At 41.9% G+C, this 15,072-nt stretch overlaps 1 protein-coding gene across 4 annotated transcripts in view; it reads right to left on the bottom strand.

Moving 5' to 3' along the window:
- Positions 1 to 4,210: 4,210 nt before the first annotated feature.
- The window catches only part of LOC117573212 (hemicentin-1), a 100,657-nt gene continuing 89,795 nt past the window's right edge, over positions 4,211 to 15,072 (bottom strand). For 3 of the 4 annotated variants that reach the window (XM_052006621.1, XM_052006622.1, XM_034256226.2), the window contains exons 15-17: positions 7,999 to 8,273; positions 7,533 to 7,736; positions 4,211 to 4,950 (exon numbers count right to left, since the gene is read on the bottom strand). In XM_052006621.1, coding sequence (XP_051862581.1) covers positions 4,522 to 4,950; positions 7,533 to 7,736; positions 7,999 to 8,273 — 908 coding nt within the window. In that variant the 3' untranslated portion in view covers positions 4,211 to 4,521. Of the gene's footprint in view, positions 4,951 to 7,532; positions 7,935 to 7,998; positions 8,274 to 15,072 lie in introns of those variants that run through there. The other variant, XM_052006623.1, reaches the window with a different exon arrangement.

Below are 15,072 nucleotides of genomic sequence, written 5' to 3'. Positions count from 1 at the left end.
CCTGTTTGTTATCTTCGGTCCTCCTCCTAATTCTTCCAGCAGAGAGTTTCCAGACTTTCTTTTGCACTGATTTAAAAATTGTTCTAGCTTGGTTGAACAAGCCACCCTGCAAATGAACAGATTTTGTGGCCAATCGTGTGACCAAAATAGTCCAAGACAGCGACTCCATGCGTTGGTCGCATTTGCGATACGAGCACAATCCGGCAGATCTCGCAAGCCGAGGTGTCCTGCCAAAAGAACTGATTCATAACCCTTTGTGGTGGCATGCACCAGAGTGGCTTCATCTCCAACCGGATCAATGGCCAACATCTTCAAATCCCATTCCCGAGACTCTGCTGGAGCAGTGGATTAGGTGTAACATCGCCGAGATACCCCCTACTCCTGATTTACTGAGCAAGTTCTCTGATTTTGGCAGAGCAATTCGCACTTCCGCCTATGTTTTCAGATTGATTGATAAAAGTCGGAAATTGGCAGTTCCAGGCTCGACCGTGGTCAACGCTGATGAGCTGTTACGAGTCCAAGAGCGACTGGTCATCATAACTCAACGAAAAACCTTTCCGTAGGAATACCACTGTCTGCAGTCCAAGCAGCAGGTTCCATCTTCAAGTTTAATCCGAATCTTGAATCCATTCCTCGATGGCAAGGGGATTCTGCGGGCCAACGGGCGTCTGAGGGCGTCCCAGTCGCTGCGATATGATGAGAGTCATCCAATTATACTCTCATATTCCTTAACCTTTGCGCGACTTTTGGTTCATTTCACCCATGGTATATCCTTACATGGGGCTAACCAAGCGTCTGATCCGCTCCAGTAAAATCCACCATCAGTTCTTGCAAGGTTTGTGTGATCTAGAAGAAGAGAGTGGAGACCCAAATGATGGGGGACCTGATGGGGGACTCAAGACCGTTCACTCACATGGGAGTTGACTTCGCTGGCCCATTCGAAGTCAAAAACTACACTGGCCGAGCCTGTTTCATTACCAAGCGATATGTCTGCATCTTCGTGCTGAAGCACACGAAGCACATCCACATAAAGGCGACGTCGGATATCACGACGGAGAAATTCCTGGCCGCATTTTCCCGTTTTATAGCACGGCGCGGGCTCACAGCAAATGCACTCGGACAACGGTAAGACCTTCATTGATAAGGTGATCTCCACCGACTTCATCATCGCAAAGCATGGTCACCAAAGCCTATCCTGATTATGGGAAGCCGGCGTAAAGAGTTTTAAGGCACTCTTTTGCAAGGCGACCTCCACCACAAAATTACGTTTGAAGAGTTATCCACTCTTCTGTCTAAGATCGAAGCCTGCCTTAATTTGAAACCGATCTCTCCGATGTCCGAAAAGCCTACGGACCTACTAGCCTTTACTTCTGGCCGTTCCTTCATAAGTGGCCCGCTTATTTCGGTGTTAGAACCGGAAATTACCCACCGGCCACATTCACCCAACCGACCACCTCTTCACCAACAATTTTGTTTCCGTTGGAAGGATGAGTACCTGAAGGAGCTACATAAGCGGACGAAATGGCAATCCCCTACACGGAACCTGCAGGTCGGTGACATGGTCGTCGTAAAGAAAGATAACCTTCCCTCCAACGAGTGGCGCCTAGGGACGGGTTCTGACGACGTGCCCAGGCACCGATACAAAGGTCCGAAATGCAGATGTGCTCACGGCGCGGGGAACTATCCGAAGACTCGACGCCAAGCTGATTCTACTCCCGATGGTGGACAGCAAAACTGACCCCTCTCTCTGACGGACGAATGACCTCCTATTTCGTTTCTCTAATCGTCCATGTGTCATTGCCAAATTATAAGAGGCTACTATAATAATCATTGTTTTGTTTCATTCCATGTAGTATGCCATCACATGCAACCGCCGCCCCGCTGGCGCCAACTCCTTCCAGTGTCGCGTGTGCCGTGGGATCCACCCGCTAAAGAAGTGCCAGCGCTTTCTCAGGCTGACAGCTGAGAAATTGTTGAGAGCAGTACTTATTAACAAGTACTGCTCTAACTGTCTGTCCCACCAATATTCAGGGCAATTCTGCCGAAGCGCGGGTGTGTCAGAAGGACCATCACACGCATCTCAACTTCAAGGAGGCACGCAGCGCTCGCCCCAGCCGTCAGCGACGACGCAACGAGCAACCGGTCTCGGTCTCCGCTTCCAGTACGGCCCCGCTCCCGCTCACCTTCCCCCATCGGCATGGCCTCACCTCTGCCTGAAGATGCATTTCCAATTTCGCTCACATCCTTGCTACAGGATAAGGCTGTGAGCATACTCCCGATGGCCAACATCCTAATCGACACAGGATGTAAAACACTGCGACCAGCCGTATCAGCGCGTATTTGGCAACGGCCTATAGGTTATCCGTCAGCCGCGTTGGTACGTAGGGCGTATGCATGGCGATCATCCGCTCGCGGACATCCGATTTCCGTCGAAAGGTGCTATTGCAGGTTGATCCCCAACTTTTCCGCCGCACCCCCCTCCGACCAGTCGATGGCGAGAACTTTGCGCGTGTGACAAGGTCATCTAGTTTTCCTCTCGTGTTGGTCACTTGCCCACTTTTAGTGCTTTTTGCATATTATCATACTACTGTGGGCAAAAAATAGAAAAAATTTGTTCATAATTTTAAAATTCTTTATTTATTCTGCCAAATCTATTTTGTCCCCCTCAATGTAATCCCTGCGGCCACAATACACTTTCGCCAACGTTTTTCCAATCCTCGAAACAGTTGTTAAAGTCAATATCCTGAATAGCCTTCAATGCGCGTAGCGATTTTCGTTTAATGTCTTCAATTGACTCAAAACGGTTTCCCCGGAGCAATCGTTTGAGTTTGCTGAACAGACAGAAGTCACACAGAGCTAACTCAGGCGAATATGGTGGTTGTGGAACAATATTGGTTGAATTTCTGAATGTTTCGGCACCCGAAATTTGATTCCGCACACAAAATTTAATGGAACTTCTTTGTTGAATAATTTCACTCATTGTAAAAATCGCCGAATGCACTTTTTGCACTTCAGGAAAACAAGCATATACCAAAAACTAATGATATTAATTTATCCAATTTTATATCTTAAATATCAAAAGTCCATAAAAAAGTTGTTGAAATGACCAGAAAAAAAACGAAAACGAAAACTAACAATGAATACCGGAGCATGTCTGAATGACCAACAAATTATAAAAACCGGAGCACCTAAAAACGAAAATCTCGGTTTTGGTCCCAAAACGAAAACGAAAACTGATACCGCAGCATGCCTGATAATTCAATATTATAATATTTGAAATAAATCATTAAATTTTATTTGGTTTGCTTTTGATTTTTTACGCTTATAGTCATGGGACTATCCTACGTGTTTTTTTATCGAACGGGTGTCGTAATGATATAGTCATACAGAAACTATAACAGAGTGTCTTTATCCAATTTGCTTAAGTTTTGGTACTTATTACGCATTAGCGCTCGGAAAATTGTAGAGAATACGACCATCCGCGTCGGCAATAACGTAATTAACTCGAAAACATTCATCAGGTATATTGGAGAGATCATCGATACCCGACTAAGTTGCCGGGCTTATGCCTTCTGCAAACTAAACTCTCGCAAGGATGATTGTAAATACTAGGGATCCTAACAAACGAGCCGTCTTATACTGATGAGTGCAAAAAGTTTTGCAAGAGAATCTAATTAACTATACGCGTTTGTTATGCCTTTAGAACGGTATCTGATGATTCGATCAGTCATAAGGGCAACAGGTTTCGCAAGAAAATACACTTACAAGCCCCGTCGGCACTATTCGCGTTTGTTGGAAGGTAAAACAAGTGGCGCGAAAGTGAGTGGGAACAAATCAGTAAAAATACTAAATATGAGACGCTGGGTCGAAGACAGATACAGCTGTGTAAATATTTGCACAGGATTGTGCATGGTTGGAGCCCCCAATCTTTCGTTTTGCTTGCATTAGATGTGGTCTCTCTCAAGTTATGTGTGCCCTTTCCCGATCTCCTTCAAACGACATACACTTCCAACAAGTAGCTGTACCCAATCCGTCTAATTGTTCTTTTCCAACCTTTTTCCAGTACGAAAAGATTCTTACACATGTTGTTAGGGATCGATACTCTCATGGAACCTGCCCACCGCAGTAAACTACAAATTCCTCTGCAATTACATTACTTATTGTTTGTTAATTATTAATCTTACATGTATTTATTAGTCATTTGGGTAAATTGGGAGTTAAAATTAGTTATATACTAATTATATAATTATATAAATTTGGCATAGTATTCTGTTAATAAACAGACAAGGAACTAAAGAAATTGAAATAGAAAGTTCTTTCTTTCAATACAATCAATTTAAAATCCAAAACATTTTTTGAGGATATATTTGGGGGCTGCAATACTCTTAAATATATTTGTATATTGAAGATTAGTTGTATAAAATGCAATGTAATTCTATAAGTTTGCCTCTTTTCTCGAAATAGCCTAATTTATTTTGATCATCACAGGGTTGAATTAAGCACCCCGTGACAGTTCTATAGTCATACGGAGCTATCGCGTTTTATCATAAGCGGAGTTTGGACGGTAGCTTCATCATCAGATTGTGTTGGTTCAATCGTGTTTATGATGTTGCTTGGTGCTCCCATACAAGCTCTGCTCGTTTGTGATTGATTCATGTGATGTAACGCTATGGTTCGACCATGGGATTGAGCATATGTGTTTGATGCTGAAATCATAGAACTATTAGAAGTAGACGATGATGATCCAGCATATTCCTCCGGTGACTCTCGGGATACATGCGTATTACTTTTTTCCGCAGAAATCGGTAATTGATGAAATGTTGAAACGTTGGGAGTAACACGGTTTGGTTCAATGGCATTACTTGTATATCGGGGCCATTCGTTTTGAAATGACTGGCGAGGAAGGGTACATTGAGCAATGACATTTGAATACACATGGGGTGTAACATTCTGAAATAAAATTAAAAAAATATTATATTTATTAAACATTATCCAGAATGTCTGTCTGTCTGTATGTCCGTATAAACACATACATATGTAGATCCTATAGGTTATAAGAGATAGACATTTATTTAGTTTCCGCAAATCGACAAAATTGAGTAGCAAGCCTAGTTTTAAGGCTAAAGTCACGATTATTGGTTGCGATCTGATAAATAATTTATTTGGAAGTTGATGTACTATTGGCAGCACGGGTTTTTATACACGCTACCCATAGGGTAGAAGGGTATTATAACTTTGTGCCGGCAGGAAATGTATGTAACAAGTAGAACGAGGCATCTCCGATCCGTCAACAGCCGAGGCGATCTAGCCATGTCCGTCCGTCCGTCTGTATGTCTGTCCGTCTGTTCGTCTGTCCGTGTATTTGTATGAACACGTAGATCTCAGAGATTATAAGAGATAGAGCATTTGTTATGTTTGCACGCAGATCAAGTTTGTTTCAAACTTTTGTCACGCCCCCTTCCGCCCCTGCAAATCAAATAACAAGCGTAATTTTAAAGCAAGAGTTACGAATTTTGGTATATACAGTAATAACTGGAGTAGTTATGATCCCTGAAAATTTGGTTGCGATCAGATAAAAATTGTCGAAGTTATTAAAGAAATACTTTTGTATGGGCAAAAACGGCTACTTACTAGGGGTCTTAGTTGCTTTGGCTCACAATCTGGTATATTGTGCGGTCTATGGTATATTTTGAATGCGGTACCATATCTATATACCACATATACCATTTCGTATATTTTTAGTATTTTTAGTATTTTACAGTATATTTGGTATATTTTGAGAAATATACCGCAAAATATATTGCTTTTATTCAAAATGGGTAGCGGGTATCTCACAGTCGAGTACACTCGACTTGTTTTAATTTTAATTTTTGAAACAACATGCATTAATCAATGCATCGGCGTCTCATAAACTGCAGATCTTAACTGAGCTCAGCAAAGGAAGAAGTGTCTGGCGGTTAAACAATAACCTATAAATTCTAACCTATTAATTCAACAATAAAACTCAGGTTGGGATGTCAACTCAAACGACCGAAGCCTCTCTGCGTGTAGCGGTCACGCCTCTAATACCAGAGGTTGATGCGCGAGATGTCAATTCAACGGTGCACGTTGGGGGTCTGAAGAAGTTATAGTTAAAGAAGAACACGCGTTTGTCTTGTTTCTTGCGAGAAAATAACGCACAGAGTTTTTTATTAGTACTAACCGCTTTTTAAGAGTATTTAGTCGGAACTAAATGTTTCCGGCAATTCGGTCATCTAGCCAAGCTTGGCTCTGCGTAGGAGCGTTACAAGAGAGAGAAGCTGAAAGCACTCGAACATAGAGTGCTTTCTAGTGTGTGAGCGCATTGTAAACGAGCGATAAGCATTGAGTGGTTTTTGATCAGCGGAGCGGCTGTTCGTTTTCAGGTTCGGCTCGGCGACAGAGCACATAACTAATGCCACCTTGCACCTCAACATAACAGACTAGATGGAAAAAAAAAGAGAAGGAACTGTGTCCAGGGCGGATAACATTTGTGACTGTGAGTTTTATAAGATGACTTCCTCGTCCAACAGAGATTCATTGCGAACGTTCTGCTCAGGCTTAAACATACACATACACATCTATGCTAATAAAGCTATTGTCCAAGCAGTCTTTCAATCCAATTCTGATTAATACGAGAAATGGAGTGTGGACCGAAATCACAATAAAACTCTTAACTTCCGAGAAATAAGAATGGTGATTAACAATAATGGTGATCTTGACTCATTTGCGAGTGTCAAGATGCCCAGACTCGATGGACTTTCGCTAGCAATGCTGCAATCTAGCAAATCTGCGGTAATTATATGACTATTTCAGATATTCTCAGCGTGACTCGCTTGGCGCTTGACCTATTGTCTAGAGAATCTCCAAGATCCAGTACAAACGACTTTTGGTTAATCAGCCTGACGTCGTTTTTATTAAAAGCTTTGGAGAAGTTCATCCTTCATCGAAATAGCACTCGACTACAAAGAATATGCTTTCCTAGATTTTCTTGTTGTTTCAGACATCTTCAATAATGTGTCCAATGCCGTCATTGCGAGAAGCTTGTTCCACGGACGCCATTAGGAAGAGCCTTACTTTAGTCAATACGACTAAAGATCTTAGCGACAGGCGGATAGAAGTTATGTGTGGCGATTCGACTATTGCAAAGTGCGAGGTGCGCCCAGAGTGGGGTACTCTAGCCATTTCTTTGGAATCTGGATCTCGAAATAATGGTTGGCATCGATCCTCTGGACATGTACGAATTTACTAAAGCCCATCTTGGGCGAATAGGTAGGGAGGTGTCTGGTTCAGGTGTAAACAAAAAACCAATTGAATTTTATCAGAAAAGCTTGTACTGTACTGCAAATCCTTAGCATTTCCACTGTATTTTGATAAGAGTATGCAATGAGCTGTCTAATTGGACAGCTGTGCATATAATGAAGTTGTATAATTCTGGAAACCAAAACTCAATATGGATTCGCACAAACATGCGATATTTTGTATCCTGTAGTTTATTCCTTGGGTACACTCACCATTGGCAATGTTCCAACCGGTCTTATATTTTGAGCATTTCTTCCACTGCGTAAGGTACAATAGCCAATGCTATGAGCCCCGCATAATGTTTCTTCCGTTATGTCCATATGCTGCCCCGTGGCGGAATTTATCAGAACATTTCTACAAGGATTACAACTGGTATCTATTGTAGATATATGTTGTCGCTTTCGTGTGTATTCCACCTGTTTGAATGAAGCAGAATGAATAGGTCACTTTGTAATTTTTCATTTGGTAAAAAAAAAATTTATAGTAAACAGTTGTGGTTCAGTATTACAATTTACTATTGGTCTATTTTTGATCTGTGTTACAAATTTGTAAAACATTCATGATACTATTACAACTGGAGTTATATGGAGAAGAAAATGCCTTTTGACCTACAGCTAGAGATAGTTAACATATTAAACTACTGTATAACTATAATATGTTGAAAATATAAATACTTACTTGATCATCATAATCAACAAGTTCTGGAACTACATCAGGATTTCTTTCATCATTTTCATCAATATCCTTATTGACACTGTGATCACTTGGCCCAGGAGACGCATCTCTAGACTCGTGGTCGTTTGACAGTTCTTTTTGTCGCCTTCGTGATGTAGCTGCGCAAGGAATTCGGAGTGCAAGCACTATAGCTAGGCTTGCGACAAACACAGCTAAAGTTAATCCTATAGTTAATGACACCATTGGAGAGAATAGAAGCTCTGCTCGTGGTTTATTGGCTATAATTAAAATAAAGGGATATAATTTTGAATAATTTCTACTGAAATTTTTATTTAAAGGTTCAATTAGATATATCTCAAAGATGCAAAAGCCGTTGAAAATATTTTCCTACAAATTATTAAGAGAACCTCTTTGGTTGACGGTCCTAGAAGTCGAAGTCTGGCTCATGGGTGACGTTTTCAAACGCATTACTTCGGTGGAGACTGCCAAGAGTGAATGGACACGCGAGTGATGAAGAGACCAATTACAACTTTCATCATCTCGCTGATTCTGCTTAAAAAACATTAGGGACCAACACCCATACACGAAAAGCGGTGATTTTCTCAATAAGTACTATATAAATGATTTCAGTTTGCTTTTTGAAATACCAATCGGAGATGGTAAAAGTTATAGTTAGCATTATTAGGTAAAGATCTGATGTGTTTATTTCTTAAATTCAGAGGGATATAAAAGGATAGGATTCTGATCTAGACAGAATAACGCTGGATGATTTAGAAACAAAGAATAATTGACGGCATAGAGTTTTGTATACGATTAACTTGACCCACCGACACTTTAAGAAAACCGGTAATAAAATCTAGCCTAATCAATCAATATGGGCTTTGTCGAGGCAAGGCCAAAACAGGTAAATCGGAAAACGAGGAAGACCGATTGATGCTTAGGACAAAAACTAAATATGGATTCAATAATAATAATATACGAATAATAATTGTAATAATAACAATATGTTTTTTTCAAGATTACTTAAGACCAGAAAGGGACAATAATGAAATTCTGTCAACTAAGAGACAGAGAATTGTTGAGCGATAAATTCGTTGCACTGTTACACTGTTACACGGCTCGAAAATGTACAAACCAAGACAGACTCTTGTCTAATTGCTGGAAAATGTCACAAAGTCTTACATTATTTGTTTACGACCAACCGTTTGTTTTCGAAACGTATGGTGAAATAGCAAAGCGTCAAAGAAGATTTGATCACAATAGCACGAGATTCATTACTGGTTTTGAAGTTGAGATGGAAAAGTTTCAAAACTTCTGAAATTTGGAATTGCGAAAGTAGTACGCGAGAAAGCCTTGGTCTCTTTTTCTACCTTCTCCCCATTTATATTGGCATAGCATATCGAAAGTAAGCGTATTGACTCTTATCGCAAATAGGCTAATGTGGTCGCTCGCGGCTATGAGGTTTTTTGGGCCTGGTTCGACTCGTTCTGCGCCATTATACCATGCGTGTGATAATTAGGAGAGTAGAGTAGAGGCGAATGAAATTCCTGTTCAAACTCTTGCGACATTAACTTTGAACTGCATTGAGTACTTTTATAGATTTAGATAGGCTTTTCTCACCATATTGGACAGTTCTTTATCCCTCCAAGCGGATGCTCGAGATTAGAGCGTCTCTTTTTATCCTGGCTTGTTTCTCAAATTGCATTATATTTGGTGAAAATCTCGGAACAATTTCCAAGTTTGATATTTTGACGGCAAAGTAGAGATAGCTAATAAACGGTTCGGTATAAATATATCTTGCGAAAATACATGATGGAAATAATCGAACCACCAAAATATTGTGGTGGCACAGAAAAAAATTAGAACCTTTTTATACCCGCTACCCATAGGGTAGAAGGGTGTTATACCTTGTTCCGGCAAGAAATATACATATGTAGAAGGAGGCATCTCCGACCCTATAACCTAATTTTCAGGAACGCTTGTTATTTGATTTTTTTTATTTGCGGGAGCGAAAGTGGGTGTGGCAAAAATTTGAAACAAACTTCATCTGTGTGTAAACATAACAAATGCTGTCGAAAAATTATAGCTCTATCTCTTATAATCTCTGAGATCCAGTGTTTCATACGGACAGACAGGGTGACGGACATGGCTAGATCGTCTTGAAAAAGGGCAAAACGCCAAACGCCACACAACAAAAGATTCACACTGCACAAAAAAGTTCGTGTTTATTTAACGATTGTAAGTGTTAATTCCTTCAGGCACTATTCCTTCAGGATAGTTCAGTTCACTATCCTGTGGCATAGCCGAATTTCTACTATAGTTTGTGCTTTGCTCATCGGCTACTAGCTTTGCAGTGACTCTCTGGCACAAAAAGACTCTGAAGTGATAACCAAACCATAGTGTGTCCAAAAGCCAAAAGGATTCTAATAAAGACTCCAAGCTCTTCCTTAAGGACGCTTATGCCACGCGCGCTGATAACCGGACGGCGACAATGAAGTCATAGAGGCCATGGAGGCCAAGTAAGATCATTGTTATTCAGAGTACGAGCGGTTTTTCGCGCGTGTGAAGAGGCACATTACCCAAATATCCGGTTAGGAGTGAAGCATCCGCGCTTCCTGTGTATTCCGGAGGCTGTCTGCTCCCTCCAGTCGACACTGAAGTTTTCCACGCAGATTACTTGCGTTAGCCGTCGTTTTGTGATCTTTTCACTACCACCTATGTCAAAAACCCGAAGTCGACTCCTGTTGAAAAACTTTTCCACCTTAATTCTAAGACTGCAGATGATATTTCCGTCTCCAGAGCATTCGCAGATTGCATTCTTGTGTTTCTGTGCTCATCCAAGCTCCCAAAACTAACACAATCGCTATGGGAGTAATATGTGGTGGACAAGTCCAAAATTCCCGCATAGCAGGACTTACCCACGTTCGTCAATGAGCGTTACTCGAAGCGATTGAGGATGTGAAGCCAACTTCCAACTGACAGCCGCTGTATCATCTCGTCCACAGCAAAGTTCAAAGCAAGTTAACTTTTTCGAGGCCTGGGTCAGTCAGAAGGGCAACTCGTGCTCGTATGCTCAAAAGAGAATCACCCTATCCGGATCTGTCTGCGGTTTCTCCAAATGGCGGGCAACGATCGGATGACCTTTATCAAACAGAAAAGCCTTTGCTTAAACTGTTTCGCAAGAGGTCACAGCCAGTCCACCAGCGATCGAACTCGCGGATACATATTTCTACAAAAGTGCACAGATTGACAAACTAATCGGCGGGGATATCCTTCCATCAGTCATCCTGAGCGGCGCCTGGTCAATCATTTGTCTCGCTCCTTGAGTAAGAAGCTTTGTTTGGCTGGATTCCCACCGGCCCCGTTTCCCAAAATGTGCCGACAACTATCGCTACGTTTTCGACGAGTGTCGGCATTCAAGCAGACGATAAGCACGACGAAGTAATTTCCAAATTTTGGGAGGTAGAAGATATTCCGGCGAAGCTGGTTAAAAAGTCAGATTTAATTCCAGAAGCCCGATTGCATTGAATTGGGTCATTCCAAATCCTCAAGAACGAGAATCGTTTGTCCAAAAACTGCTTTTATGGCCAAAATAGTCCTAGCCAGCGATTCCAAAAGTTAGTCGCATGTGCGATCCGAGCACAATCCTGTTATCTCGCAAGTCGAGGTGTCCTGCCAGAAGAGCTCATCCATAACCCTTTGTGATGGAGTGGACCAGAGTGACTTCTTCTCCAACCTGATCAATTGCGCACCTCATCAAGTCCTATTCTGGAGAGTCTCCTGGAGCAGCGCATTAGATGTAACATCGCCAAGTTACCTCCTTCTCTTGATTCACTGACTTTCCCAGAGCACTCCCGCTGACGTATTCCGTTTTATTGACTAAAGTCGAAAACGGGCAGCTCCATGCTCGATCATGGTCAACTCTGATGAATTTTCACGGGTCTAAGAGTGACTAGTCATCGTGTCTCAACACCTAAACTTTCCGAAAAATTATCACTGTTTGCAGTCCAAGCAGCAGGCTCCTCCTTCAAGTTCCGTCCGGAACTTTAATTGCTTATTGGCTGGCAAAGGGATTCTACGGGCTTGTGGGCGTCTAAGGGCATCATAACTCACTGCGTTATGATTATAGCCATCCAATTATACTCTCATATTCCTCTTCCTTTGCCCGACTATTGGTCCGTTTCACCCATCGTATATCCTTACATGGAGATAACCAAGTAGTCATGCGTCTGATCCTCTCTGGGTTCTGGATTCCGAAGCAAAATGTTGTCTTCAAATCCATCATCAGTTCAGGTAAGGTTTGTGTGATATAGAGGCTGCAGACCTAAATGATGGGGGACCTGCCCACAGAACGGGCATCCTACTCGATACCGTTAACGCACACAGGAGTTGTTTTCGCTGGCTCATTCGAAGTTAAAAATTACACCGGCCGAGAATGCCTCATCATCAAGGGGTACGTCTGCGTCTTCGTGTGCTTTCCACTTGGAGGCGACGTCAGACCTCACGACGAAGTAATTCCTGGCCGCGATTTCCCGTTTTATATCACAGCACGGGTGCCCCCAGCAGATGTACCCAGACAACGGCAAAACCTTCGTTGAAGCCCATCATAACCTATTCTGTCACAGGTGAATCCACCAGGCGCACATATGGAAGGGTTATACAAAGCCGGCGTAGAGTTTTAAGGAACTCTTACAATGCAACCTTAACAAACAAATATACGTTCGAAGAGCTATCCAATCTATCCACTCCGCAGTGACTAAATTCTCTCCATCAACAATTCTGTTCCCTTTGGAAAGATGAATACCTAAGGGAGCTGCATATGACAAATCCCTCTCCAAATGGCAAACCCCTACGCGAAAGATTGATGATATGCTCATCGTTAAGGAAGACAACTTTCCCTTCAACGAGTGGCGCCTAGGACGGATGCTAGCGATATGCCCAGGCACCGACGCTATGGTCCAAGTCGAAAAAGCGCTTATGGCGCTGGGTACTATCTGCAGACTTATCGCCCAGCTGATACTACTTCAAATGGAGGACCGCAGTTCTGACCACTAATCCACTATTTTACCTCTATATTCGTCGTCCTGTGCTGTCCTACTAATGCCATTTGTTATTAGAAAGAGGCTACTACAATAATCATTGTTTTGTTTCCGTTCTTTTCCCCTCTATTTGCATGTATGCATGCCATCCTACGCCAACCACCTAATCGATACCGGATGCAAGACACTCGAGATGCGCGTGCTGATCGACCGGTGCACTGCAACCAGCCGTATCAGCGCATCTCTGGAAACAGACTATCGGCTATCCGTCACCTGCGTTGGTACCGAGCCGATCAAACGCTCTCGGACATCCGACTTATATCGAAAGGTGCTGCTGCAAGTTGATCAGCAACTTTGCCGCCGCAACCCTCTCCGACCAGCTGAAGACGAGAACGTGGAACAGTTCCGTAGCATTACGATTACCGATGAACACTGGTTCCAGACATCTATAGTTTTCCTGGCGCTCGGCACTGATATGTATCCTCATTCAACCTGGCATACTGCCGAGCACCAACGGCTTGCCAATGGCCAAGAACTCCAAGTTGGGTTGGATTCTGTACGGTCGATAAATCCGTTTGCAACTCATTGCAAGGGGGGAGAACGTTGATGGCAGATGTTACCGCACAAACCAGCTGTCACTGTGAAAGCGATCCACATATTGAATTGTTATCGGTAGCGTCAAAGTTGGCATATTCTGCGTGTGACTTTGTGACACACACAATCCTCCTAATCGAGCTTCTCTTCGTGCTGGTCACCCTGCCCACTTTTAGTGCTTTTTTGATGCTATATGTTCTTTTTTTTCAAGTTCACGACAAATATTTTGTAGAAATTAAATAAAAGTGAAGTTTTTCTCCAAAGAAAAAGTATTTTCTTATTCTGCGAAACACAAGCACGAGCAGGCGATGGATAGGTCAATATTCGTTTAGACAGCAAATTGGGCTAAGGACATAAAGTGGTACATTTTGTGCCATTTGTTGGCCACGTGAGTAACTTTGTAGAATTACTTCAATCGCTACCATATGTTGGTCACCATTTGAACAAATCGCTCTTAGTGAACCATTTTTCGAGAGCACCTCGTTGGGGTTTGGCTACCGATACCAGAAGCGTGACGACATCTTAATACCACGAAGCTGTGGTATGATTCAAAAGAAACTGCTAAGCTTTCAGAAGAATATGAGATTCGATCCATAATTTGGACTAACATTAGAGAGTCAATCGACTACAGGCCGCAACTATCACATGCGAAAAAAAGATTCGTAGTAAGTTACCCGCAATACCGGGTAGCATACTCAAAAATCAGATCTTAGAGCTAAATTATTTTCCAGGAGTCCATAAGGCGTAAGCTGCTTACAGAAATTGTATGTAAGAGACAGAAAAAGGCATCTTGGACTCCATAAAATAAAATTCTAGCATTGATCAGCGCCAACAGCCATATTCGTTTGTCCATATAAAAACCTAGATCTCAAAGACCATAATAGAAAAAGCTTTAATTATTTATCGACAGAACTTCCTATTGTTGGATGCGGATCAAGTTTGTTTTAGATCTTTTTCACATAATTTCAAGGGTACATATAACAAGAAAGTTACAGTCAAGTGTGCTCAACTATGACATACCCACACCTATTTTGAATAAAAGCAAAGAAGTGCAGTACTATTTAAAAAAATATACTAATTTCAGCATCCCAATTCCTATACTAATTTCAGTAATAATTCGGTAGTAATATATAGTTCAAAAATACGCTTTTTATTTATGTTGATTTTTCTCGATTTGATTGTATTTACTTTATTGCATTTGAGATGCCAGATTCCCTGCAGGCCAAAATTTATAATTCCGTTTTACTATATTACAAAAAGAACAATGGCTACAACAGATAAAGAACTAGCGCAATAGATCAGAAATTCGTATAAGGCAGACCAATCAATTTAGGTATAATATATAAAGTGTTTTGATAGGACTGTACGATAGTTTGTTAACCGAAAGAAAGAACCGAAAGCCTTAAAAGATAAACCAGTCGCTAGTCTACATCCTGTCATTAGG

Source organism: Drosophila albomicans, chromosome 2R (genome assembly GCF_009650485.2).
Source record: "Drosophila albomicans strain 15112-1751.03 chromosome 2R, ASM965048v2, whole genome shotgun sequence".
Lineage (NCBI taxonomy): Eukaryota > Metazoa > Arthropoda > Insecta > Diptera > Drosophilidae > Drosophila > Drosophila albomicans.
Note: the sequence above shows the minus strand (reverse complement) of the source record. Positions and strands in the feature narration are given on the sequence as shown.